The 25,416-nt window shown below is 59.6% G+C and overlaps 4 protein-coding genes across 4 annotated transcripts; all 4 read left to right on the top strand.

The window, feature by feature from the left end:
* The first annotated feature begins 2,669 nt into the window (after window positions 1-2,669).
* PDRG1 (p53 and DNA damage regulated 1) lies at window positions 2,670-4,101 on the top strand. Its single transcript, XM_051633316.1, has 5 exons — window positions 2,670-2,796; window positions 2,871-2,946; window positions 3,038-3,112; window positions 3,389-3,469; window positions 3,765-4,101. Exons 1-5 carry the CDS (start codon window positions 2,713-2,715, stop codon window positions 3,845-3,847), a joined length of 399 nt encoding a protein of 132 aa, XP_051489276.1. The 5' UTR covers window positions 2,670-2,712; the 3' UTR covers window positions 3,848-4,101.
* A 6,940-nt stretch (window positions 4,102-11,041) lies between these two features.
* Window positions 11,042-16,586, top strand: DUSP15 (dual specificity phosphatase 15). The gene is made up of 7 exons (XM_051633283.1): window positions 11,042-11,459; window positions 13,002-13,035; window positions 14,198-14,280; window positions 14,661-14,710; window positions 14,854-14,928; window positions 15,363-15,534; window positions 15,699-16,586. The coding sequence occupies exons 1-7, from the start codon at window positions 11,439-11,441 to the stop codon at window positions 15,909-15,911; spliced, it is 648 nt and encodes a 215-aa protein (XP_051489243.1). The 5' UTR covers window positions 11,042-11,438; the 3' UTR covers window positions 15,912-16,586.
* Window positions 16,587-18,479: 1,893 nt separating this feature from the next.
* On the top strand, window positions 18,480-22,822 carry LOC127391025 (interferon regulatory factor 4-like). Its single transcript, XM_051633282.1, has 8 exons — window positions 18,480-19,405; window positions 19,973-20,162; window positions 20,364-20,407; window positions 20,604-20,706; window positions 20,987-21,088; window positions 21,171-21,563; window positions 21,689-21,807; window positions 22,380-22,822. The coding sequence occupies exons 1-8, from the start codon at window positions 19,232-19,234 to the stop codon at window positions 22,518-22,520; spliced, it is 1,266 nt and encodes a 421-aa protein (XP_051489242.1). The 5' UTR covers window positions 18,480-19,231; the 3' UTR covers window positions 22,521-22,822.
* Window positions 22,823-23,493: 671 nt separating this feature from the next.
* On the top strand, window positions 23,494-24,839 carry FOXS1 (forkhead box S1). The gene has a single exon (XM_051633060.1). The coding sequence runs from the start codon at window positions 23,506-23,508 to the stop codon at window positions 24,814-24,816; it is 1,311 nt and encodes a 436-aa protein (XP_051489020.1). The 5' UTR covers window positions 23,494-23,505; the 3' UTR covers window positions 24,817-24,839.
* The last annotated feature ends 577 nt before the right edge of the window (window positions 24,840-25,416 follow it).

Raw genomic sequence — 25,416 nt, 5'->3', positions numbered from 1 at the left:
GAGCAGGCCAGGACAGTGTGAGCCCCCCAGACATGGACGATGAAGATGCCACAGGTGCCTCTGCTCCCCTAGGGCCAGGGCAGGGCAACAGGCAGCCTGAGGGACACCCACCAGGAACCTGTTGAGCCCCTCTTTGGAGAGAGAGTCCCAACGGGGTGAGGTGCCAGGGTGGACTTCACCCCCCTGGGGCCCTGGATTTTGGGTCCCCATGTGTCCAGATTCTGCCTCATCATCTTTGCTCTGTCCCACCAGAGTCTGGATGCCATGTGTCCAGCAGAGCCAGGCTGCCCAGGGCTGGCAGGGGCTGGGACCCCCCTGGGACACGGGCTGGCAGGAGGAGCAGCCCTGTGCTGGCATCCCTGGCTCTGCTGGGAGGGAAAAGGCTTTTTGCTCCTTTGCAGCACATCTCCAGGGAAGGTGATCACATGCAGACAGCTGCCTTGAGAAGGCAGCTTCAGCTCCAGCCCAGAGGGATGGAGGCTCCAGCCTCCAAGGCTTAGCCAGACGTGTCCTCCCATGGAAGGGCCCCATGCACGGCTGGAGGCTGGCCCAGGGGACCCTGCCACGACAGGATGAGAGAGGGAGAGTGTTTTATCCCAGGAAACATGGCCAGCTTCCAAACTCTGCCTTGCAGGGCAACAAAGGGAGATCAGCACAAACCCACAGAGAGTCTGGGATCCTGGAGCACAAAACCGAGGCAACAAACCGGGGTGGGAAGCTGTTAGTCAGCACATGGGAGCGGAGTCAGGCCCTCGGCGAGGCTCTCCCAGTGCTGCATGTATTAGCATGGGTAATGCAACTTACACACCTAACCTTGAGATGCTCCTGACAGATCCCCTCAACAAATGCCTGCCTGGGGGAAGGGATGCTCCCAGCATCCCAGAGCTCAAAGAAAGGAGCCTTTCATCCACCACTGGGCCCCTTTGAGGGATGGGCACTGTGTACCATAGCCCCCTTTGAGGCCTGGCCAGCCCCAGCCTCATTTGGGCTCAGTCCCTGCAGAGTCTCTGTCCTGGCTGGCCAGTGGAGCAGAGTCAGTGCCACCATGATGGTGGGCACAGCACCAGTGAGAGAGGACCTGGAGACCAAGGAGAGATGGACCCATCCTCCTTCACAGATCCTGAAACACCCCCTCCAAAAGCAGAATTAAATATCCACAGCCTGACAACATGGGGACAATAGTTTGACATTTGATTTATCGTAACGACAGGCCCCAGCAGCCACAGGGGAAAATGAGAGGATAAAACACCCTATAAACATCCCTCAGGCCTCCCCGTGCAGCTGTCAGAAGGCAGGTGGGAGGGGTTCTAGCTGCATACATTAAAGTGCTGTGAGGAAGAAAAAGGCACGTGCCAAAACCAAACCCTGCTCTTTCCACAACAAAACACCCACCATAGCAGAGCAGCCCCCGGCAGTGGGTGGGCATCTGGTCCCTCTCACTGTCTGATTCCCAGGGGGAGCACAAAAATGCTCCATGGGAATCAGGGGCTCTTCCCCTTCTGATCCCATCAAAGCAATATGGATCAAATGCTGCCACCACGCCCGGCAGAAAGCAGAAACTGATCTCTCTGTGGTGGAGGCTGCAGGAAAGACACAGACTCACATCCTGCATCCCATCTCCTGTCCCATGCCCTGCATCCCACTCTGCAGCTGACCCCATTCAGTGCCCATGTCCTGCAGGACCCAACCCTGAGATGGTGGATGGAAAACAGTTCCCCCCATCTAGCCTATGGATCTCCAGCCATCTGACCACACCATTAAAGGAGCATTTTCCAGCACTGACCTCACACTCCAATCCTGCTGCCCCTTTTGGTGGATGTCAGGATCCAGCTGGTGTGTGAATCACTCCCAGCCTGCCTGGGATGCAGCAGCACTCATGTCCTGGAAGCCGCCTGGTTCCAGCAAGGCTGTGGAAGCCAGAGGGGCTCTTCCTGGTTAACTGGAACAAATGACCTTATGGGATTAGGGCCAGTAATCTACCCATCCGGGTAATCCCCCTTAAGGGATTATTGGCCCAGGGAAGTGTGGTGAGCATGGGCCAGTCACTGCCTTGCTCCTTCCATCCCTGTCCCCTGGGGTCCCAGTGTGGCCACCCGCTTCCAGTAGCCTGCAGGTGCCACAGCACCAGGGGTCACTGCACACTTGCCAAGATGTCCCGCGTGGCACAATCCAGAGGCACATATACTCCCCATCCCAATGCTTCTCCTCTCCCCCAGCCCACACTCGGTGCCTCGGGGCTGTCACTGGGGTTCTCTCAAAGCACCGACAAAAGACAGACTGAGGATCCCTTCACCATCAGCCGGGAAACCACGGCATCACCATCATCACACCGCACGGAGGGGCAGGGCCGGGGAGGCAGGGATGGCGTGGCCCCTGTGCCGCGGCAGGGAGCGGCTGGAGGTCACAGCCAGGGCGCAGCCCCGGCCGGCTCTGCCACCTTGAGGGTCCCTCAGGGCGGCCTGGGCAGCCCGAGGGCGCAGAGCCCCGGGCCGGTGTCCCGCACATCGGTACCGGGGGGCGGCAGGGCTCGGCGGCGGCGGCCCCGGGGGTCTCCGGACCCTGCCGGTGGGTCCGCGAGCAGCGCCCGGAGCGGCCGCCAGAGGGAGCCCTCGCACGCGGCCCCTCCCGCCGCGGAACCCGCCCGCGCGGCTGCGGCTGCGCCCGGAGCGGCCCCGGACGGACCGGGACGGCCCCGCCGGCCCCGGCAGCGCGATGGCGCGGGACCCGGCCTTCGTGCTGCGTTACCTGGCCGAGGTGGAGGAGCTGGCCGAGGACGTGCTGGCGGCGCGGCAGCAGGTACATCGCGGCGGCCTCCCCCGTCCCGCCGCCGCCGGCAGCCTGAAGTTCCCGCTGTTTCTCTCCCGCTGCAGATTGTGGACCTGGACTTGAAGCGGAACCGGAACCGCGAGGCCCTGCGGGCACTGCAGAAGGACCCAGAGCCTGATGGTGAGGCCCGGGCCCGGCCAGCCACGTCCACCCTGAGCCCCGGGAGCGGCTTCTCCGTTAAATCCTCTTCCTTTCTTTCCTCTCTCTGCAGACCTGGCCGTGGTCTGCTTCGGGGAGATGTTCATCGAGCTGCCAAAGGCACAGACCCGGGAGATGCTGCAGAAGGGTGAGGCAGCCTGTGGGGCAGGCGCTGGGCACACTTGGCCTAGGAAGGAGTAAGATTTTTAGAAAAAAAACAAGTTTCCAAAATCTGCCGGGGCAGCCTGCGGCTGTGGCAGCGCCCGGGGAGCACCGTCGGGCATGGAGCACCCAGGGCTCAGCCCCAAGGGGCCTCCTGGTGGCTCAGGATAAGTCCTCTCTTGCCCCCGGGGCTGGGCTTGCATGCTGAGGGTCCAGTGGGGGGTTCTGCCTGCAGCCCTCACTCCTGCTCCACTTGTCTCAGACCAGGAACATCTGGATGAGGAGATAAACAACCTCCGGAAAGAGCTGCGTGTGAAGGTCAATCGCCTCTTTGAGGCTCAAGGTAAATGCTCCCGATCTGGAGTCTCCTGGGAGCAGATGTGGAGGTCCAGAAGCTCCTGAGCTCTGTGTGTCCCTGCAGCCGGTTTCCCAGCAACCTTGCCATCCCTTCCCTGCTCCAGCAGGATCATAGAGCTCCCAGTGTGGAACTGTCACCCTAAATGGCTCCCACACCACACTGGATGACCCCCCATCAGCTCTCAGGGGTGTCCCTGCCCTCCCTGCAACCCCTCCAGAGTTTCCTGTGATGGCTTTGCTGGTTTTGTACAAAATCCTGATTTTTCAGTGTGTTCTCTCAGGTAAACCCGAGCTGAAGGGATTTAACCTGAACCCCATGAGCGCTGAGGAAATGAAGCTCATCAATCGCATCCTGGAGGGCTGAGGTGGCTGAGCCACCATCTGGACTCTGTCATCCCCAGAGCTCACCCTGCAACAGCCACAGCCTTTGAGGTTTGCAGGAGACAGGCCTGCCCAGAGCCCACCTGGGTGAGCTCCCTGGGAAGCATTTGGCTCTTCAGCTACAGCACTGCAGCTTCCCTGGATCACAAACCCTTCCCTGCTCCTTGCTGCACAGCCCTGCTGGGACATCCAAGGCTGGGGTGGAAGTGGGATTATTAAAATCAGAGCAGCCAGGCATTCCTGACTCTGTGTCTGCATTCCTTGGGGAGGGGGTTTATGCAAGTGCTTCTGGAGTTTGGCTTCAGAGCCAGTGCCTTGTCCCACCAGGAACAGGAGTGGGAGGAATGGGGAATCCACAGCACACCCAAAGCACAGAGGAGGAGTTGTGGGGTATCCAAACAAAGACAAGTTTACATCTGAAGCACGTCAGGAATCTCTTGAGACGTGCAGGGAGGGACAGGGGGGCAGTGTCCCTTTAGCCTTGCTGGGAAAACATCTGTGAAGTTGCACAGCAAGAGAACATAGAAATAAGGCTTTCAAAACAAGATGAAGGGGTAAAACCTAATTTTTTAAAAAGCTGCCTGAAGAGGGCTGAGCAGGAACAGTCCCTGAGCCTGTCTCCTGGTAAAAGGACAATTGATTGAACCAGTCATTGTTTCTTCCATGAGCCTGCTACCCCAGCACAACTGGGTTAAGACCAAAAGAAGATTTTCCTTTAAATTAATCATCATTATTAATTAACTACAATGAATTTGATTCTTTTCTGTGCAGAGGGAAGTGTCTGGAGCAGTTGCTAAGAAAGGCATGGAACCAGAGCTTCCATTCCAAACATCTTAACAAAACCCTTTAGAAGGAAAGAAACATCTCCCTGTCCTGTGTAGGTGACACTTGATTTCAGTCTTCCAAGCTACTGGGGTGTGGGAAGGTGGAGCACTTCCCTCCAGCTGAGGCAATACAACAATAGTAAATTAGGGAGAAAACAGGCAGTTTTCCAATACTTTTCCCTCCACAGAAGGACCCCCTGTGAGCAGGCAGCAGTCGGTGTGACGCAATCAGAGATCCAACCCTAAATCTCTTTCCCATGCACTGAGCCAAGGAACATTCTGAGCTTATTCCAAAGTTTCTATTCCTAGAATAATGGAATCACAGAATCATAAAGGTTGGAAGGGGCCTTAAATATCATCAATTTCCAACCCCCCTGCCATGAGCAGGGAACCCAACCACTAGATCAGGTTGCACAAAACCTCGTCCAGCCTGGCCTTAAAAACCTCCAGGGATGGGACATCAACAGCCTCCCTGGGCAACCCATCCCAGTTCCTCACCACCCTTAGAGTGAAGAATTTCTAACTAATATCTGACCTAAATCTCTCCTCTCTCAGTTTAAAACCATTACCCTTTGGCCTTTCACTATCTTCTCCGATGAAGATGTTCTTGGTGTTACTAAAGAAAAAAAAAATAAAAATCCCTCTGGCTTCCAGAAGGACAGGCAAGTGAAACCCACAGTTCAGCTGAAGCAGGCAATGCTGAGGAAAAAATCACAGAATGAGCTGGATTTTTAGTGCAGTCTCCCAGAGTGGTTTCCCAGCACAGCAGGGTTCAGATCTCTCCTCCAAGCACAGTGATACCCGAGCACAGTGACACTGTGAGGACACCCAGGACTTTCCCTCCCATTCATTTCTTTCCTGACCAGCAGAAGGTACTCCTGCTCTTGACGTGCAGGCTGCCTCAGCAGGAATTTGGTTTGAGGCAACAGAACCGATTAGATTGTGCAAATCAGAGCTGCCCAGGAGCCCGGCTGAGCTGCATATATTGGCTCATTTGTAGTAACACTGTCCCCAGGGGCACCACCTGGAGTATTGGAATGAAGCTGACAGGAGAAAAGGCTGCAACAGGTCCATCAGCTACTGTGTCTTGTCAGAGGGAAGTTAAAAAACCAAAACAAATTAGAGAAGACACTTGGTAGGACAGCAGCATCAGCATAAATCACCTCTGAGGGAAGTTTCCTTCCCCATGGTGCTGCTTGTGCTTTCCATTATTAAAGCTGAAAGAACAATAATCCCACTGACATGTAATTTCTGAAGTACCATTTGCTGTTTCTGTTTTTCTCAGCTCCTGCAATGACAAGACAGTTCCTCTCTCAGGCTCCTGCTGTTGCAACACTTGGGTTGTGTGCATAGCTGATAAAATTCTGAGAACTTCAGCTGAACTTTACTGATACCTATTTTTCACTTAGCCAGTGAGAGAAGATGTATTTTAAAAAAATCTGGAGTCAAAGGGGTTTATTTTAAATACCCTCAATTCCTGCAGAGTCCTCTCTTTCTCTCAGCTGTCACCTTTTGAGAGAGGAAGCTGAACAGTGTCAGTTGTGTGCAGCGAAGTCAGCCCTGCTGCACCGCTGGGGGGCTCGCAAGCGAAGGGCTGAGCTGTGAGACACCCACCTCTCAGCAGAGCACTAACCCGAAAGCTTTTAGGTTTGAAGTAGAAAAGATCAGCCTCACGGATGCACAGAGTGCTGCAAAAAACCCATGAGGGCAGAAGGCACGCCCAGCCTCTCTCCTAAAGCTGCTGTCAGAGAAATGACATTGATGGGTGTCAGGAAAGAAGGCAGCGCAGCTGAGCGGCTGCGGCAGCAGGAGGGGGCAGATCGGCAGGGGGGGGCAGAGCTGCAGGCAGAGGCGGGGGAGGGGGCGGGCAGAGCTGCAGGCAGCACACACCCTTCCTTCCCAGGATCAGTCTCAGGTGCCCCCTCTTGGGCTGCCACATGTGTGAGAGGAACATCTGGAACGATGTAGATGAGGATCAAAGGCAGACACTGAGCAAGCAGACAGGGAATTCCCACTCTAAGCAATCCTCTTCTGCTCCAGTGCCAGTAATTAACCTTCCCTGTGATGACAGGCTTCAGCCACCTGAGCTTAAATGCAACCCTGAATGATGAAACCTTACTAAAAATTGCAGGGAAAAAATTAAAATTCAGAAGCAATCAAGAGTGGTATCTGGAAAATGAAAGAGGGACTGGCCTGAGCCTGTGCCATCCCTCACAGCTGGCACAGAGCTCTTCACTCCAGCATGTCTCCAAGCCTCAGCTGGACACCCAGGGCTGTACCCTGGCTCTGGGAAGGGTTTTGATCATTCAGAGCAGGCATGAGCTCTGCTGAACCTTCACGGAGGGAAGTGATGGATCTTCCTGCCTCCTAAGCCATCAGACTGATGTGATGTCTTTGGGGAGATGTGTTAATCAAATGAAAGCCATCAGGCTCCATCCAGCAGCAAGGGTGGCAGGCAGGAAATCAAATTGCTCCCTGCCATGAATCACCCTGTCCTGGCATTCCGTGGGGCTGAGGAAGAGGAAAGGCTGCCAACACCCAACCACTAACAATAAAACCAGGACTGACATTTCGCCTTCAGTCCTAGATGAGTTGTCAAAGTGACATTTCCAGCGATCTGGTGACACCAGTTTTCCAATAAAAAAAAGACAGGAGAGAGATGGGGTGGCAGTGGCAGAAGAGCCAAGTCCTGCAGGTGTTTCTGGAGTCAGATGTGACCAGACTGAGCTGATCATGGAACTCAACACCAGAGCTGCACAGACCTTTTCTTGCCCTGCTTCATGGCACACATAGACAGGATTCAGCCACCTCCATGCTCCAGAGTAAATGCTGGATGAGAAAAGGGAGGAAACTCACCTCTGTACAACCAGGCCTTCAGTGGGAGGCACTGGGAGAAGAGGAAAGGAACAACAGGGTGTTAAGGCAAGGAAATCCCCTTCTGGAATAACGAGGGGTGTTTGCACTTACAGATGCCACTACAACAAACTCCCGAGTCAAACTTTCAGCCTGTTCCTCACAGAGAAATTTTCCATATGACCCAGTGGCTGATACCTCTGCCTTGTGTCAGACCCACCCAAGATCACCTTTAAGAGCAGGCTTGCAAAGTGTAAGAAGTCAGATCCTCAGTGAAGTGCTTGGCCACCTGAGAAAAGACATGGCAAGAAACCTTGCCCTGGGAATGGTGAAGGAGCCTTGCATGGATACAGGAGAACGGGAAAGTCACTGGCAGGAGAGGGTGAAATAAGAGCAAAAAACCAAAGCTCCTGTTGGGTGTCCCTCAAGGAGGAGACAGATGTTCTGCCCTTCTTCAATGAATAATATCCTTCAGTTTTCCAAACAGGAACATTCCCTCACCTGGTGACCTGCCAGGACACAGACGGAAGAGCAGAGTCACCGGCTTTCCCGTTGCTCTTTCCCAGGGTGTCAGTGCAGCAGCCCTGCCCAGCCTGGCTCACCACCTGCTGGTGCGCAAGACCCGCCACTTCAGGTTACGGGCTGGAAGAGAATCCAGCAACAGCTCCCTAGTGCAAACACACCCCAGCCCGTAGGTGTCAGGAGGATTCCTGGAGGAAAGGGCAGAGCAGGCAGCCGACAGGGAAGTTCCACAGCACCAAATAAACAAACTGTCACATGCTCCCAGAAACATAAGTAACGCAACATATGTTGTTGGGGATTTTGTTAAGTCACATTTTCAATTTGTGTACCTTATAGAGGAACTTAATTAACCAGCAAAGTCATGAAAGATGTCAGAGAACTACAGCAAGCAGGAGCAGAGCAACCCTGAAGACAGCCCAGGCTGGGCAATGTGCTAAAAGTGGGGTGGCTCAGCTAAACTGCCTGAGAACTGGCTCCCCAGGGCCCCTTCCCAAGGAGGTCCAGGCTCCTGCAGCCCCAGGATGTGGCACTGAGCACATCCCAACTAACTCCCACATCCAAGGGTGGGAACAGGCACCCTGAGATGTCACAACATGGGGCTGCTCAAGAGCACAGACCGACAGGAGGAGTAACACCCGTTTATTTTTACTTGGCTGTGAGTTCTGAGGCCAGCCACATCCTATTTAATTTAAGTTGTTGGTTTAATCACAGGCTTTTCATAGATCCTTGTTTACTGTGTTCTCCTTATTTACCATGTTAATTGAGGTTGTTGGGCATAAAATCAGCTTAATATAAGGTTTTTCTGTTGCCAATTAACACATTCCCATTTGTAGAGTGAGATAACCACTAACTGCTACCCTCCTGGCTCCAATTCAAAGGTTAGTTTGCATAATTACCTCCCAGACACTTCCTACAATTGTGTCCTTACCGATGGGACTGACCAGGGTGAGTCCTCCTGTCTCAGGTGGCTGTAGCCTTAGTTCCACACCACAGCTCCATGCTCCTGAGGTGGAATGGCTTGGATCAGCCAGCAGAAGTGAGGCCATTTCCCAGCATCACATTGTGTTGTTGCAATTTCTAAAGGAAACACAGTTTGTTTGGTCCCCAGGACACTGGCTGGAGTGGAAGTTGCTGCTTTCAGCAGCAGGGAGCTACAGGTTTGGGGGGACAAATAGGATTCAGAGCCTAAGACTACCCCTCAAGTCTCTAACTGTTGAGCAGAGGGAAGCTAATGCCAACCAAATCCCCCCAAAATGCACTCCAGGCTGCCCAGGGACCCTCCTCTAATCTCTTTGCATTCCCAGGATGGAATTCCCCACAGGAAGTTGCCGGGACTTACACTGGCTGGTACCCAACACAGTGGGATTTCCCTAAAGCCACACAGATGTTTCCATAGCTTCACCTTTAGGGGCTGCCCTGGAAAGCTGCTTCACCAGAAGCCCAGTTAGAACCTGCCCCACACACCCCACCACCTGGCACACCTGCAGCCCAGCTGGAAGATTCCAGAGCATGAACTTGGACATAACTCCCCAGCGAGAAGCCCTGGGAGCACAATTTTTTCCACCACACAAGAACTCTGCACTTTATCCCTTCACTGCTGAGTTAACTTTGGCTCTGGAAACAAACTGAGCTGTCTTTTAACTGTTACAAAAGAAGTGTTCTGGTACTGTGTATTGACTAGGACAGTGACCAGGAGCACTGCTACGCTGAGCCACCTTGTTCTGCCCAGCTTTTCCTGTGGATTTCCCACATTTTCCTCTCCCTCCACAAAATGAAGGCATCCCTTCATCTCTGTTTCACTTTCCTTGGGAAAGAGCAGACTTACCAGTTTCATAATCCAAGCCATGCCAGGATTCTTGCAAAATTCCTCCACAAACAGGACTCTGAAAGTCTTCGGATTAAAGGCATATTTTGTCACCTCAAACTTTCTGCCTTCTCTTTCTAACTGCTTCCAAAACCTCTTCAGGCTCTTCACTAAGCAGTTCTTCTGACTCAGGTGGGTAGAAAGAGAGGTATAAAGCTCACCACAACAAATGCTCCCACAGTTTGACTCACTTTAATTGCCCCAGGTAAGTTTCTGAGGCTCAACAGCACCACATACTCTGAAGGGGAAAAAAAACAAATAGGGGTAACAAGGAGAGCTACTTTTTTTTTCCGGGGGGGTTTTCAATTTTCTGTACCTCTACAGGAAGCCATGCTCTGCCATGTCCCCTTGCCAGCAGCAGGGACAGGCCAGCACAGGCCTCTGGGTTGCAGGGCTGGGCTTGTCACAATATCTTCCCACGGATACAGACGCGGCCACTTCACAGCCTTCATCGCCACTTACCAGCCTCGGCTGGTTGGAAGGGAAAAGCTCCTTTTAAGGGGTAGGGGGACACAGCAGCCAGGGCTGGGCCTGCGCTTGGGCCTGCGCCTGCGCCCGCCAGGCCGCGCCCGTCGCCATGGCAACGTGCCCGCTGGGCGGCAGGCGGCGCTTGGGCGCTCTCGGGCGCGGCCCCGTTGCCATGGCGACGGGCGCGGCCTGGCGGGCCGGAACCGCGAGGCTGACACCGCCCCCGGGCCTGGCCCCCCCGGTGTGTCCCCCGCCACGTCCCGGTGCCCCTCACCCCCCCGCTGCCCCCGCGGCCCCGCACTGGGCTCTGCCCCACAGCTCGTCTGCACCCGCCCTGTGCCCCCGGGGGTTAAGCCTGTGCAAGCCCCCCGTGCCTCCCTAACGCCAGCACCCCAGGTCCCGCAGGACACGGGGCGGGGGTGGGCACAGCACGGGCAGGGGCGGGCAAGGCACGGCGGGCATGGCGGGCATGGCGCCCGCTGCGCCGCGGAACAAAGGTTTTGTTCTTCTCGCAACAGCGCAGCCTTGTGCGGCCGCGTGGGCAGCGGGGACAGGCACTGGGGACAGGCACTGGGGACAGGCAGCGGGGACAGGCACTGGGGACAGGCACTGGGGACAGGCAGCGGGACAGGCAGCGGGGACAGGCAGCGGGACAGGCAGCGGGGACAGGCAGCGGGACAGGCAGCTGCCAACGCGGGCTCTGGGCTCCCGCGCCCGGCGCAGAGGGGGAGTTTCTCCTTTGTCTGCTCCCGGTGCCGGCGGCAGCGCCCGCCGGAGCAGCCGGGGACAGCCCCGGGCAGGAGGACGGGGGGCGAGGTCCCTTTGCCCCGGTACAGCCGCCACCGCCTGGCCTGGCTGCCGCGGGCACGATCCCGCCGTCACCGGCCGCCATCCCGGGGGCGGGAGCCGAGCTCTTCCTGACGGAAACGTGACCGGGAAAAGTGCGGAGCGGGAACGGCGGCTGCGCCCGGAGCCCGAGAGGACGACAGCACTGGGGACAAGGACACCCGCGCCCCGTCCCCCCGCGGCACCCGCTGCCGGCCATGGGGAACGGCATGAGCCAGGTAACGGGGGCAGGGGGCTGCGCGGCGGGGCTGCCGGGCCCGGGGCTGGCGCGGGAGCCCCTCTCCCGGCCCGGCCCGCACGCACCTTGTTTACCGGGCGGTGGGGGCGGAGGAGCAGCGGGCAGGGACGCAGCCCCGAGCTGCCGAGGGCAGGGGTGACAGCCCAGCCCCCCGCCCCGCCACGGGGGCACCTTTCCCGACGCCTGGAAAACCAAGGCAGCGGGTCCCAGGACACCCCGAGCCCGGCGGGGCCGGGCTGTGCGCGGGGCTCAGTGTCACCGGGAAGAGGGAACAGAGCTATTTTAGGGAGGTTTGAGCTTCCCCTTGTCCCAGAGACACCTTCTTCCTGCAAAGCCTCCAGCTCCGGAGTATTAATCCCTCCTCCCCAGCGCCAGCAGCACCCGTTATCGGGGGAGGTGCCCAGTGCTGCCCAGTTCCCCCAGTGAGGAGCAGGTCAGGAGGGTGCTGGGGACAGGAATGTGCCCTTACTCGTGCCTCGGCGTCCTGCCCTTGGGAGCTGCCCTTGCTAACCCACGCTCTCCTACCAGTACATTTCAGAGCTGCTGCTGCAAGTTAAAGGCACCCTGACACTAGAAAATGATCTAAAATTTTAGGAAACAAAAAACCAAAACAAAATCAACAAAAAAACAACCCCCCCCCCAAAAAAAAAACAGCAACAAAACCAAAACAAATTTAAAAAACCCCAACGAAACAAAAAAAACAACAACATCAAACAAGCCCAACTTTTAAGTCTCTTGACTAAGAGACACGTTTCCAAATGCGGGCAGGGAGAGAAGTGCAAGCCCAGCTGGGCTGGCAGGAGTCACCTCTGCTTGCCCTGGTCCCGTGTGCCCGGCGGTGCAGCAGGGAGAAGCTGGAGGGGATCCAGCAGGACACAGGGTTGGACAGGCTGGGAGAAGGGAAAAACAGAAAATCCCGGGTCCAAAGGGTTGCAGGGTGTCCTGCTGCTGCTTCCGCAGTGCCACCAGCAGAGGCGTTGGCAAGTAACTCGTTTTCTTCTAATAATGAAAAGTAGAATCTCACAAGGAAAATCAGGTGAGGACACAGTGCCCGGAGCATCTGTCCCCAGGCTGTTGGAAATGGGTTCCTTGCAGCACAGAGTGAGGGGGCAGAGCCTGGGGGACACCACCACATCCCCCCCAGGCCTGGCATTTCCCCGTCCCATGGGCAGCAGGACTGGGGCAGAGCCCAGGGCTGTGTGGAGGCGGGTGCTGAGCTGAGGGAAAAAGCCCCAACAAAGAACTGATTGATAATAAGCAAGAGGAAAAATAAAAGAGCCTCAGCCGAGCCCCAGGTGGGAGGTTGCGGGGGTCGAGGTGCCAGGGCTGGCTGCCAAGAGGAGCAGCAGCCCCAGGAGCACCCACCCTCTGCTGCACCAGCACTGATCCTGCACCAGGACCAGGGACACTCGCACTGACAGCACAACTTTTGCCTTTCTAACTGCTGCTTCCCACGGGGGGGGGTCCTGGTGCAGCAGGATGGGGTGCCACTCACACTGCCACTTCTCCTTGTGTCCCACAGATCCTCCCTGGCCTCTACCTTGGGAATTTCATCGGTAAGCAGAGCCTAGCTGCCATGGAGACATCCTCCAGCCGTGGAGCTGGCTTGTCCTGGCCCATGACTTGGAGCTCCCTGCCCTCCTGGTGCCTTCTGCCCTGGGGTGGGCTGTGTTGGGAGCCAGCAGCAGAAGGGCCTGGGGGCTCTCTCAGGTCTCAGCACACAATTCTGAGGTGCAAGGGCACCCACTCCCAGGATCACTCCAGCAGTTCCTGCAAGGATCCACTGACAGGGGGCTTGGCCTCATGCCCCCCAAGCATCACTCTACTCAGCATCCCAGGGTGACAAGGGAGACTTCAGACCTGCTAAATTCAGCTCTAGCAGCTCCTAGAGACCTTTTCTCCACCTGAAACCTTTTCCAGCCCCTATGAGCCACAACACCAGTGTCACTAACTGCCATCACTGCCTGCGGCGGGTGGGACAGTGGAGGGTGCTGTGTGAGTCCACACCCCATGGGGTGCCTCTCTGGAGGCTCAGTCCTGTTAAAATTCACCTTGTGCTGTTAGCACAACAGGGCCTGGACTCCCGCGTCAAGGTTTTACACCACATGAAAGCCCAGAAACCCAAAGTGAAGAGCTGGGAACACGTTATTCCTCTCTGGCTGCATCAACTGTTCATGCCAGGGGATGGCTACCAAGCTGCTCAGCCACAGCCATGCTTCCCTCCCAGCCTAAGCACTGCAGTGCTGGAGCAGGGAGCAGGATTAGAGCCAGGGATGCTGGAGCACTAGTGAGAAGCAGGTCATTGCCCTAGAAAATGGAGGATACTTGATTTCTGTGTGTGCAGCTGCAGAGAGGACACACAGAGCACTGCAAGTTGTTTCCTGCAGATTGCTCAGATGGTAGAGGGGAGCTCAGGCAGCCTGAGCCAAGCTTAGAGTTGATGTGAGCAGCTGCAGCTCCACTTCTGCAGCTCACAAGATCCATCAAAACCCTGAGACTGCAGCAAGGCCTCTGGTTTGGCATGGCAGGGTCTGTGTTCCAGATTTCAGGGTGGGTTTGTGTGTTTGCCTGTGCCTGCACTGGTGCACGTGGGGGAGATGCTGCTGATCCTTGGGAGCAAGGCTCTGTGCTGGGCTTTCTGCAGGAACACCCCCATGAGCCTGTGGGAAGAGAAGGATAAGAAATGAATATATGCTAATATCTAGTTTTATCCTTTAGATGCCAAAGATCTGGAACAGCTAAGTCGGAACAAGATCACCCACATTGTCTCCATCCATGAATCTCCCCAGCCCTTGCTGCAGGTAGGATCCTGCACCCACCACATGGCTCTCGGCAGCTCCTTCCATGCTACAGCATCTTTCAACCCCCTCTGAGCACCCCCAGCGTGTACACCTCTCCCCTCTTCCCACCAGCGTTCCCCAGAGGAGCTGGGCAATGGTCCCACTCTGGGAAACTGGCTGTCTAGTGACTACAACCTGGCCTTGAACATGAATGGGAAACTATTTCCAGCCCTCCAGCCTCATCTTGTTTCCCATGATCTGCCCGTCCCTCCCTGCCCTCCCGGTCCCAGTGTAGGGGAAGCTGTGCCAGGCAGCCAGGCGCTGGGGCATGGGGTGAAGGTGCTGCCCAACGGGCTGTGAGCACCCACCCCAGTTTCTCTTCTTCCTCTTGTGTCTCCCAGGACATTACCTACCTCCGCATCCCCCTGCCTGACACCCCTGAGGCCAACATGTGAGTACCCGGGAGGTGTGGGGCCATGGGAGGCTCTGTGGGGCAATTTGGGGTGAGGTCTCACAGCACCCCAAGCCCCCTTCAGCGAGCCAGTGACCTCTGGTTTATTTTTCCTTCTTACTCTGGTTTATTTTTCCTGCCAGCAAGAGGCACTTCAAGGAATGCATCAGCTTTATCCACCAGTGTCGCCTGCGCGGAGGGAACTGCCTCGTCCACTGGTAACTCCTTTCTCCGTGCCCGATGCTGTGTGCCCAGAGCACTGCAGACAAAAGCCCAGCTCCCAGCTTGGGCTGCAGACCCCTGATCTGAGCCAGAGGGCTCCCTGCCCAGGGATCCACTGGGTTCCACCCCAGCTGTGGCTTGTGCCTTCCCCTCCAAGCCGGTAGGATCCAGGCAGCCCCACAGCTGAGCTGGGCAAGGGCAGAGCAGGGTCGGGGCAGGTGACCAGACAGCGGGCACAGCTCGTGTCCCTGGGGAGGAGCAGGTGTTCACAGGCACCAGTGGAGAGGAGCTTGGAAGGGCTCAGGCCTCCTGGAGAGCAAGTTCTTGGAGAAGAGGAACCGAAATAGCTGAAGCACAGGGGTGGAGGAAGGGATGAGCGGGGGCTCAGGGTGTGCCCTGACCGCAGCCCTTCCACCCTCTCCCTCCCCAGCCTCGCTGGCATCTCCCGCAGCACCACCGTGGTGGTTGCCTATGTGATGGCTGTCACAGAGCTGAGCTCCCAGGAGGTGCTGGAGGCCATCAGGACCATCCGGCCCGTCGCCAACCCCAACCCTGGCTTCAGGCAGCAGCTGGCTGAGTTCAACGGCAGCGCGGCCCGCAAGGTGGGACCAGCCTCTGGCACCCGTGCCCTGCTCCCCAGCCCAGCCTGCCCATCAATCTCAGACCTTCTGGGGGAAATGGGTCACTACTCCACTCTCCTTCCTGGCAGGCTTGGACCTGCCCTTGGAAACAGGCACCTTAGTTTGTTTCTCCCCGCTTCTCCCAGGTCCACAGGCACCTGAAGCAGAGGTATGGGACGTCCCCTTTCAATGATGAAGAAGAAATGAAAGCTTTGCTGCCAGCAGGGAGAGGAGGAACATCCAGGACAGAGGGAGCTGTGCAAGGACTGGTCCCAAGAGGCAGAGACATCAGGAGCACAACTCCCTTCCTGCTGCGGGTGAAGAGGACATTCTCCTGCATCCCAGCTTGTCTGAAGTGACCCCAGCCTAGGGAAAAGCAGGAGTCACCCAACAGGCTGGGAGGGATGAAGGAGCTGCAGAAGGGGGTTCGGGGGAGCACTGTGCTGGGCAGCCACACCAATCCTTGCTCCTTCTCTTCTGGGGTGGGAACTTGCCAGCCTCTGTCCTGGCAGCTGTCAGGGTGGACTACTCATACGCACTGCCAGGCTCTTTGGCACCTGGAGGGCTCAGACTCTTTGTCCCTGGCACATTGGGGGTACCTGGTGACAGGTGTAGGTCTCTGCCCCCAGGTCACTGCAGGCACAGGGGCCAGCACCCAGGGGATGCCAGCAGCAGCTTTAGCACTTGGGTACCCACTGCACGGGCCTGGGGGTGCACAGGGACCTCAGAGCAGTTTTCCCACCAGCAGCACAAGCTCCCAGAGCCAAGGCAGCTGCAGAGCAGGGACAGGCTGGGTGCATTAGCAGGTAATGCCACCACACAGCACTCCAGCTCCAAGGCCAAGCACCAGCCCTGAGCAAGCACCGCAGCTTTAGGAGTCCGTTGCATCCCATTCCCACCCATACCAGGGCACAATCTTTAAAAGGTGGGAACTCAGTGTTTAGCCTGGGCCAGACCTCACTAAAGCAGAGCCTTAAGTTATTTTGCTCAAAGACTTTGTGTCTCCCTTCAGTATTAAACACCAATTCTCCACACTCTGCCTGGGTACAGCCTGACTCCCCTGTGGTGGCCAGGTCAGGAGGGGGACACTGGGCAGGAGGGTCCTGACATGGGGCAGGTCTAGAGGCTGCTGCTGGCTGCAGCCCAGGGAGGAGTAGGGAAGGAACAGGCTGGGGACACTGGGACAGGGCACCAGCCTCCTGCCTTGCAGGACATTTACCAGAGAGGCCAAAAACATGGGTGCCACCACAAGAACCTGTCCTAGGAGGTCAGGCAGCAGCAGGTAGGTGCTTACCTGGAGCCTGGTTCACTGCAGCTTCTCCAGATCTGGGAGCACTGAGACAAGCAGCCTGCTGGATCTGGCAGTTGGGAGCACTGGGAGCTGGGCACAGCTGAGCACCACAAAACCCAGCTACTTCCCAGCCCCATCCTATTTATACCTTTCCCTGGGGCAGAGTCCCAGGTGGGAAGATGTTTGGGATGCCCACCTGGGCCATCAGCATCACACCTGCTGGAAGCCAGAGTGTGTTTCTGGGGTCCCCTTGACCCTGCCACCCATCTCCCACAGGGGACAGTGTCCCCCAGGAGCCAGTGAGAGACAGGCACCTGCAGAGAGGTTTCCAGCTCTGCATTTGATGGGGTGCCATGCACAGGGGTCCCAAAATGAGGGATCTTCCTGGGGAGCAGGGACTGGCCCTGCCCTGGCTACTGCAGGGCACATCAGCATGGGCCAGTAATTAATAAGTAATTAATAATAGCTTGTTTACCCCTGCGTGGTGGCTGTAGTTGAAGGATAGCAGCTGGGGGGTGTCCCAGGGTCCCTTGGTACCCACTGTGCTGGTTACATGGGTGCTGCAAGGGGTGCATGGAGCAGCAGGGGCAGGTGGGGCCGGTGTCTGGGACAGCTTTGTACCCACTGCCCTGAGCTGGTGCCACACTCTGCCTTCTGGCACCCTGAACCTCCCCTGCACCCTCTGCCAGCCCACGGTGGGACACACTGTGCTGAGGTGCTCACACCCCGGGTTTCCCTGCTCACCCTGCAAATGCACAGCGGGGTTGTACCCGCAGCAACAGCACCTCCAGCCCAGCTGCCCCAGGCAGCAAAATGTGTTTATTTTGGCAGATGTGGTTTGTGCAACTGGAAAAACCCCAGTAAGGGCAGGGTGAGCTGGCAGTTAATGTTTGACTCCTTTGGAAGCCTGTAATGGCCTTCCCTGTACGGAGAGCAGCACGGTGGGGAACCAGCAGCTGAGCAGCTACACTGGTGCCGGGGTAATTAGACCCCACAGGTCCTGTGTGTCACCATGTGGCTGCCACACGGGGTGAAATCCCCGGTGGATAAAGGTTCATCCCGTCTGGCTGGGGCCGACTAATGAGATGGTGACTATGATTATCTCCCAGCCTGGGGTGTGATCTGTGGGCGCTGTTGTGCTGAGCCCCCTCACCATCACCCTGCCCATGGCAGAGCAGGGAGATGTGGATCCTCCCTAGGTCACTCCCAGGCTCTTTTCCCAGAACAGTGTCCAGGATGAGGGACAAGGACAGGACAAGGACAGGACCAGGGCAGAGCCGCAGCTTCTGGAAATCCCCTCCTCGCTGGCAGAGGGCAGAGCAGCTGCCTGTGCACTCCTGAGCATGGTTAGGTGTTAGCACAGCCCGATGGGAACTGGGCCTGGGGGGTCCTAACCCACTCCCCCTCCCCTGACTGCGACTCCCCCAGCTCCCAGTGTCAGTGCTGGTACCACTGTCTCCTCCGAGGTTAGACCCCAGGTACTGGCAGCCCTGCACCCCGGGTGGGCAGGAGCGGGCAGGGTGGGCAGGTACAGGCAGGAGCAGGCAGGGTGGGCAGGTACAGGCAGGAGCAGGCAGGGTGGGCAGGTACAGGCAGGAGCGGGCAGGGTGGGCAGGTACAGGCAGGAGCAGGCAGGGTGGGCAGGCTTTGCTCTGGGTGAAGAGGCCAAGGGCAGACCAGTAAGGAGCACGAGCCCCTGCCAGTGTGGCTGCCTCCTCCACCCCTGTAGGGCTCCATGTGCCCTCTGTGCCATGTGGCTGTGCCCCTGTTCCTGTGCCCTGCGGGGAAGCCCAGGGCTGGGCTCTGTGCTGCTGATTATTCATTTTGAGGCATTGCAGCCCCAGCATCTCCCTGGCTCTCTTCTCTCCTCCCCACAAGAGGTGAGTTGCTCTGAGTCAGAGCTGGAAAGGAAACCCAGTGGGCTGAGAAAGGAGAGCCAGGGGGTGACGAAATGGGTGAGGAGCCAGGCGAGGAGCTGGGTTTCCCGCTCTGCAGCAGTGATGGAGGAGCTGTCACCAGTGTCACATCAGGGGGGTGCAGAGGCATCCCCTGTGCTTCCTAGTGCCTTGTCCCCTGTCCCATGGGCTGTCCTGTTCACTCCTCCAGCTGCTGTCCCTTTCCCCTGTCCAATAGGCTGCCCTGTCCCTTCTCCTGTGAGTGCGAGGTCCCTGACCCCTCTCCCATGGGTGCCCCTGTCCCGTCTCCTGCTGATTGCCCGCCCCCCTCTCTCGTGGGTGGCCCTGTCCCCTCTCCAGTGACTGCCTCGTGTCCTATTCCCACCCCCCCCACCGGGCTGCCAGCGCGTGGGGCGGGAAAGAGAAAGTGAAAGTCGGGGCCCCAGTTTCGCTTTCGCCGCCCGGGCACGTTCCCGCGGGACGCGGGGTCGCGATGGCGGAGCCAGGGGGTCCCATGCGGCTCAAGGAGTGGCTGATCGCCCAGATCGACAGCGGCCGGTACCCGGGGCTGCGCTGGGAGAACCGGCACCGGACGCTCTTCCGCATCCCCTGGAAACACGCGGCCAAGCAGGATTACCGGCAGCAGCAGGACGCCGCGCTCTTCAAGGTATAGGGACCCCCGGACCACTGCCCCGGCTCCCTGAGCACCCCCGGGAACCTCGCCTGGCTCCAGGAGCATCCCTGAGATCCCCCGCCCAGCCCTTTGTGCATCCCCGGGGCACCCCGCTCGGCTCTGAGCGCACTCCCAGGGCTCCCAGCTGCCCAGCTCCATGTGCAGCCCTAGGACCCCCGACTTGGCTCCATCCACACTCCCGGGACCCCCACCCAGCACCATACACATCCCTGAAGCTCGCCATTGCCCGGCCCTGTGCACCTCCCCGCCCTGGGACCGCCCCCCCCCCCCCGGCTCCTTGTGAATCCCCGGGTCCATGTGCACTCCCAGGACCCCTTACCCAGCTCGGTGCACACCCCCGGGGGTCCTCATTGCTCGGCTCCATGTGCTTCCTTAGGACCCGCCCCCACCCCGCCTCCCCCCAGCTCCCCGCATTACCCGAGGACACACAGCCCTGGCCCCCCAGGGGACTCGTACCCCGACGGGCCCCCAGACAACGGAGCGGGGGGGCGGGGCGCAGGCAGCCCCCCCCCCCAGCTCAGGGCACCCTCTGCCCCGCAGGCTTGGGCCGTGTACAAGGGGAAGTACCAGGAGGGGACAGACAAGGCGGACCCCTCCACCTGGAAGACGCGTCTCCGCTGCGCCCTCAACAAGAGCACCGACTTCCAGGAGGTGCCCGAGAGGAGCCAACTGGACATCTCCGAGCCCTACAAGGTGTACCAGATCCTGTCCGACGGCGCCCGGGACGCGGGTACGTCCCTGCCGTTCCCCCTCCTGTGCCAGTCTTGGGGCTGATGCCTGCACCGCGCCTGTACGAGCCCCGTCTTCCGCAGGCATCACCTTCCTCCCCACTCCTCTTCCTCCGCGGTTGTCCCCGGCAGCCAGGCGCTTTTCCGGGGGCTGTTCCTGCCCTTAGCCAGGGGCTCATGGGGTTTTTCCTTGCTCTCCGCAGAGAAGGATGGTGACACGGGGCCCTCAGCCGGTGAGAATCAGCAGGTAAGCCATCCCCCCACCCCGTGCGGGAGCTGCCTGCGGGCTGGAGAAGGTGGGACCCTGAATCCTCTCTCCTCCTCCGGCGGCTCCCCTGCCTGCACCTTGCCGGGCGCCTGCACCGGGGCCGTGATGGGGGCAGGAGGTGGCTCAGGGTCCCCCACTGCCGGCCCACCCTCACCGCAGCCGCTCTCCTCCCCAGGGCAGCGCCGCGGGGAGTCCGGTGGAGCAGAGCCTGAAGGGCACCACGGAGACGTGCCACGGGTCTCCACTGCCCCTGCCCTCTGCCCACCCGGCTGAGCGAGGTGAGGAAAGTCCCTGGCAGCGGGATGGGGCCAGGGACAGCAGCAGCACATGCTGCCCGGCAGGACCAGCCCTACTTTCTGCAGCCTTTGTGCTGGGAATGGCTGTGGGGATGGCGCCTGTGTGCTCACGGGCTTTAAAGATGGCCCAGTAACAGGCAGCAGTGGGTGGGAAGGACCCTGCTGCCCTCCTGGCCCAAGGGCTGGGGCCAGGACAGCACCCGAGGGCCCTCGAGGAGAGCTGCCCACATCCCTTTGCCACTTTGTCTCTGCCTTGGTCCAGGGTACCACGTGAGGGGGGTCTTCTATGGCTGGAACCCAACCCATGGCCACCTCCTCCCCGGACCCCTGTCCTACCTCCCCGTGGAGGACGTCAATCACTCAGGTAGGAGCCGTGCTGTCAGGGCAGTGCCCTGGATGGCCCCCCAGCCCGGGCTAAGCACGAGTTGCCCCTCCACTCTCCCCAGACTGCTGGCTCCACGTCCGCCTCTACTACTGCGACGTGCTGGTGAAGGAGGTGACCACCCGCACGGCCGAGGGCTGCCGCATCGCCTCCCGCGCCGTGCCCGACAGCCAGAGCCTCTACGGCCCCTCCTGCATGGAGCAGATCGAGTTTCCCCCGCCGCGGGCGCTGGGCGGTGCTGGCCGGGTGGCCGGCATGACCGACGTGCTGGAGCGGCTCCTGCCCCACCTGGAGCGCGGGGTCCTGCTCTGGGTGGCGCCCGAGGGGGTCTTCATGAAGCGCCAGTGCCAGGGCAGGGTGTACTGGAACGGGCCACTGGCCCCGCACAGGGACTGGCCCAACAAGCTGGAGAGGGAGAAGACCTACAAGCTGTTGGACACTCAGCAGTTCCTGCAGCGTAAGTGCTCGCCTGGGCACTGCCTACCCCTGCCCTGGGAGACCCCAGTCCCTTGGGAACAGGGGCACATCCTGCTCTGGGCTGTGGGGACCCAGCTGTCCCCTGACAGGGCCGGTGTCTTGCAGAGCTGCGGGGATACCTGAGCCAGGGGCAGCCCACACCACAGTACCAGATCCACCTCTGCTTCGGGGAGGAGTACCCCACCAGCAGCAGGCACCACTTCCAGAAGCTCATCATGGCCCACGTGAGTACAGGATCAGAGAATGGTTCTAGTTGGAAAAGACCTTTAAGATCATCAAGCCCAACCATTCCCCCAGCACTGCCAAGGTCACTACTAACCCATGTCCCTCAGCACCACATCTACATGGCTTTTAAATCCCTCCAGGGATGGGGACTCCCCCACTACCCTGAGCAGCCTGTGCCAGGGCCTGACAACCCTTTTGGGGAAGGAATTGTTCCTAATATCCAATCTAAACCTCCCCTGGCACAACTTGAGGCCATTTCCTCTTGTTCTGTCACTTGTTCCTTGGGAGCAGAGGCTGACCCCCCACACCTTGCACCAACCTCCTCTCAGGCAGCTGCAGAGAGCAAGAAGGTCTCCCCTAAGCCTCATGTTCTCCAGACAAAACACCCCTGGTTCCCTCAGCTGCTCCTCCCTTGTGCTCCAAACCCCTCCCCAGCTTGGTTGTCCAAAGAATTTGGACATTCTGCAGTCCCTCAATGAGCTGTGTGGGGGACACCAAGCCAAGTGGGGGGTTGTAGCCATGGGGGCCCAGGGTCCCTTGCTTGTCCTCCACCAGGTCTGTGTCTCTGCAGGTGGAGCCAGTGTTTGCACGGGAGCTCTTCCATCATGCCCAGCGCATGGGGCCAAACCTGCTCCACAGCTGTCCCCAGCCCTGCGCCCCTGGCACCTCCAGCCACATCATCCATGTCCTCCAGCAGCTCTGCCAGCCCTGAGCCTGGCGGGAGGGAGGAGAGCCCAGAAGCCCCGGAGCAGGATGCTCTGCCACACCATGGCCCCACTCTGGATGTGGGTCCAGAGCCGGTGTGGACAGGGTGCTCAGTGGGGACAGACACAGCGTGTGCTGGGAGGTGACACTGCTGCCCTGGCACCTGTTCCTGTATTTATTCCCCAAAGTCAGCTGGGTGGGATTTGCTGTGTGCTGGTTTGGTGAGCTGGGCACAGCCAGCACAGTTCTGGTGCCGCTGGGACTCACCACTCACCAACCCTAGAAATAAAGGTCTTTGGTACCACTGGCTCCAGTGTGAGGGGCTGGTGCCAGGCCAGCAGGGGCCTGGGCAGAGACTCATACTGTGGGCAAAGCCAGTTCCAGTGCCACCCTGCCCCAGTCCCCAGCCCCTTGGCAGGGGTGCAGGCAGTGGCTCTGCCAACCTGGCAACGCAGGAGCCATTCTAAAGGCACTTGCTGCCTGTGCCTCAGATTCTCCTGGTGAGGGGGCTCCTAGGAGGTGGAGGCAATGTGGGGGTGAAGGGTGCTGGGACACAGCACGGAGCAGGGATCCAGCACAGCGCACAGGATCCAGCACAAACCCAGGCTGGGTGTGGGAACTGAGGCACTGGGGTAGGCAGGGGGAAGCTGAGGACTGGCAGCAGCCCCTACTCAGCCCCCAGATGGGGCCTGGCTGCCCACTGTGAGCAGGATGAGCTCCAGGTCGTGGGAACCTCTCGTGGGAAGGAGGGGCCAGGGGCGCTTGGGGCCGTGGGGCCAAGGCCAGCGCTGCTGTGCCAGCCCCGGGGCCGCTGGCCGCAAGCCCTGGCGGCACGTCTGTCCGTCCGTCCGCAGGGAGCAGCGCTGGACGGTGCAGCACCGCTCCGCCCTGGGAGAGGAGGGGCCGCCGCCCCCTCGCCGGCTGCCGGCGGGTTTTAATGGGCCGTGCCGGGGCCGCCCGGCAGAGCGGGAAGGCTCCGGCCGACCAGGAGGATGCAAACAGACCTTCCCGACGGCGACACGGCGCTGCGCAGCCCCCCGGCCCCCGAGCCGGCCGGTGGCCCCCTCCCCAGCCCCGAGGCCACCAAACCACCCTACAGCTACATCGCCCTCATCGCCATGGCCATCCAGAGCGCGCCCGAGCAGCGCATCACCCTCAGCGGCATCTACCGCTACATCATGGGCCGCTTCACCTTCTACCGGGACAACAAGCAGGGCTGGCAGAACAGCATCCGCCACAACCTCTCCCTCAACGAGTGCTTCGTCAAGGTGCCCCGCGACCACCAGAAGCCCGGCAAGGGCAACTACTGGACCCTCGACCCCGACTGCTACAACATGTTTGAGAACGGCAGCTTCTTGCGACGCCGCCGTCGTTTCACCAGGAAGAGGGGCCTCCAGGAGGATGAGGGGGATGAGGGACACCGGAAGCCCCCCAAGCACCGGGTGCGGGGACCACCACCTGAGGAGGGCAAGGCAGAGGGGAGCTACGCCGTGGGGTGCCCACCAAGTCCCACTGCACTGCCAGAGGATGCTGGAGTGCCAGGGTGCACCCAGCCCTGCTCCCGGCGGCAGCCACCCAAGGACAGGCAGCCCTGCCTGTACATGCCAGACACGCTGCAGCCCAAGGGGCTGTTCCTGGACCCCCCGGAGAGCCGCCCACCCAAGGAGACTGTCTTCGGGGGGCTCCCGGCCGCGCTGCAGCTGCCCCGGCCAGGTCAGTACCCGCTGTCCGGTGAGCGCCCAGCACCACGCCCTGCCCTGCTGCCCACCCTGCTGCCCAGCCAGCCCAGGGACCCCCCACAGGACTCCCCAGCCCCGCCAGGCACCCCCACAGCACCGCTGGAGGGCGAGGAGCCTGTCAACCCCGGGCTGGGGTCAGGCCAGTCCTTTGGGCAGGTGCCTGCTACATTCCCCAGCACTCTCCTGGCCACGGGCAAACCCCCCCCGTCCTGTTTCCTGGAGGGGGAGGGCTACGCGCAGCCCCCCCTACCTGTGTTTGGGTCCTTCGGCCGGTCGGCGCCCGAGGCGCTGGGCAGCAGCTACCAGTGCCGGGTGCAGGCGCTGAGCTTCTGCGTGAAGGAGCGGCCGTGTGGCGCGGCGCTGGAGCATCTCCTGGCCACGGCCCCCCCGGCCCCTGCCGCCCCCCGCCAGACCCCCTTCGGGGCTGTGGGGCCACTGGCAGGTGAGCCAAAGGAGCCGTGGGGGCCGGGGGGTGCCATCCCGCACCTGCAAGGGGGCAACGGCTACACCCTGGGGCTGCCCCCCTGCCTCTATAGGACCCCCGGCATGTTCTTCTTCGAGTGAGGGACTGGCCCCCTCCAGACTCCCCCAGCACCGAATAAAGCACTTTCCCCAATGCTGCCTCTGTGGTCTCTGCACCCAGTCAGGGTGGGCAGGGGCAAACTGGGGATCCTCTACTCCTCTACTGGGCACTGACTGGGGAACACATGAGCCGTAGACCACCCAGCTATTAGCCCTGCTGGCCCCTCCATCAGTAATCACTGGCTGGATGGTGAGGCCACAGAGGGATATGACACAGCCTGGGTCAGGATACCTCCATCCAGGTCCTGCAACCCTGGGAGACGCTGGGGATAAGGTCCTGCTGGAGCCCCTGAAGCTCCATCTCAGAGTAGCAGAAGAGTTCCTTGTCCATGAGGGGCAGGGCGACACGCTGGGGCAGGAGCAGAGCCCTGCAGAGCCCTGCTGCCACCTCCCCGCGCCTGGGACTGCTCGAAGTACCCGGCTTTGCCCCAGAGGCCACATGTGGCATGGGCCTGCAGCCCCCCCGGGGCCAGGACAACCCCCAGGGCCGGACTGTGCCGCGAGCCGCCTGTGGACAGCCGATTTTTCCGACCTGAATCACGCCGGGCGGCTGCCGGTGAGGAGGCACCGGCTGAGTCACCG

The sequence above is a fragment of the Apus apus genome, chromosome 15 (genome assembly GCF_020740795.1).
Source record: "Apus apus isolate bApuApu2 chromosome 15, bApuApu2.pri.cur, whole genome shotgun sequence".
Taxonomy (NCBI): Eukaryota; Metazoa; Chordata; class Aves; order Apodiformes; family Apodidae; genus Apus; species Apus apus.
The sequence above is the reverse complement of the archived record's forward strand: the minus strand, read 5'-3'. Positions and strand labels throughout refer to the sequence as shown.

What these genes read in the sequence shown, in the direction of transcription:
- FOXS1 (XM_051633060.1), top strand. Translation starts at nt 23,506, where the DNA reads ATGCAAACAGACCTTCCCGACGGCGACACGGCGCTGCGCAGCCCCCCG.
- DUSP15 (XM_051633283.1), top strand. Translation starts at nt 11,439, where the DNA reads ATGGGGAACGGCATGAGCCAG. An exon ending in TGGGGAACGGCATGAGCCAG is followed by an intron (nt 11,460 to 13,001) that starts GTAACGGGGGCA and finishes TGTGTCCCACAG; the next exon opens with ATCCTCCCTGGCCTCTACCT. An exon ending in CTACCTTGGGAATTTCATCG is followed by an intron (nt 13,036 to 14,197) that starts GTAAGCAGAGCC and finishes TTTATCCTTTAG; the next exon opens with ATGCCAAAGATCTGGAACAG.
- PDRG1 (XM_051633316.1), top strand. Translation starts at nt 2,713, where the DNA reads ATGGCGCGGGACCCGGCCTTCGTGCTGCGTTACCTGGCCGAGGTGGAG. An exon ending in TGCTGGCGGCGCGGCAGCAG is followed by an intron (nt 2,797 to 2,870) that starts GTACATCGCGGC and finishes CTCCCGCTGCAG; the next exon opens with ATTGTGGACCTGGACTTGAA. An exon ending in GAAGGACCCAGAGCCTGATG is followed by an intron (nt 2,947 to 3,037) that starts GTGAGGCCCGGG and finishes CTCTCTCTGCAG; the next exon opens with ACCTGGCCGTGGTCTGCTTC.
- LOC127391025 (XM_051633282.1), top strand. Translation starts at nt 19,232, where the DNA reads ATGGCGGAGCCAGGGGGTCCCATGCGGCTCAAGGAGTGGCTGATCGCC. An exon ending in CGACGGCGCCCGGGACGCGG is followed by an intron (nt 20,163 to 20,363) that starts GTACGTCCCTGC and finishes TGCTCTCCGCAG; the next exon opens with AGAAGGATGGTGACACGGGG. An exon ending in CACTCAGCAGTTCCTGCAGC is followed by an intron (nt 21,564 to 21,688) that starts GTAAGTGCTCGC and finishes GGTGTCTTGCAG; the next exon opens with AGCTGCGGGGATACCTGAGC.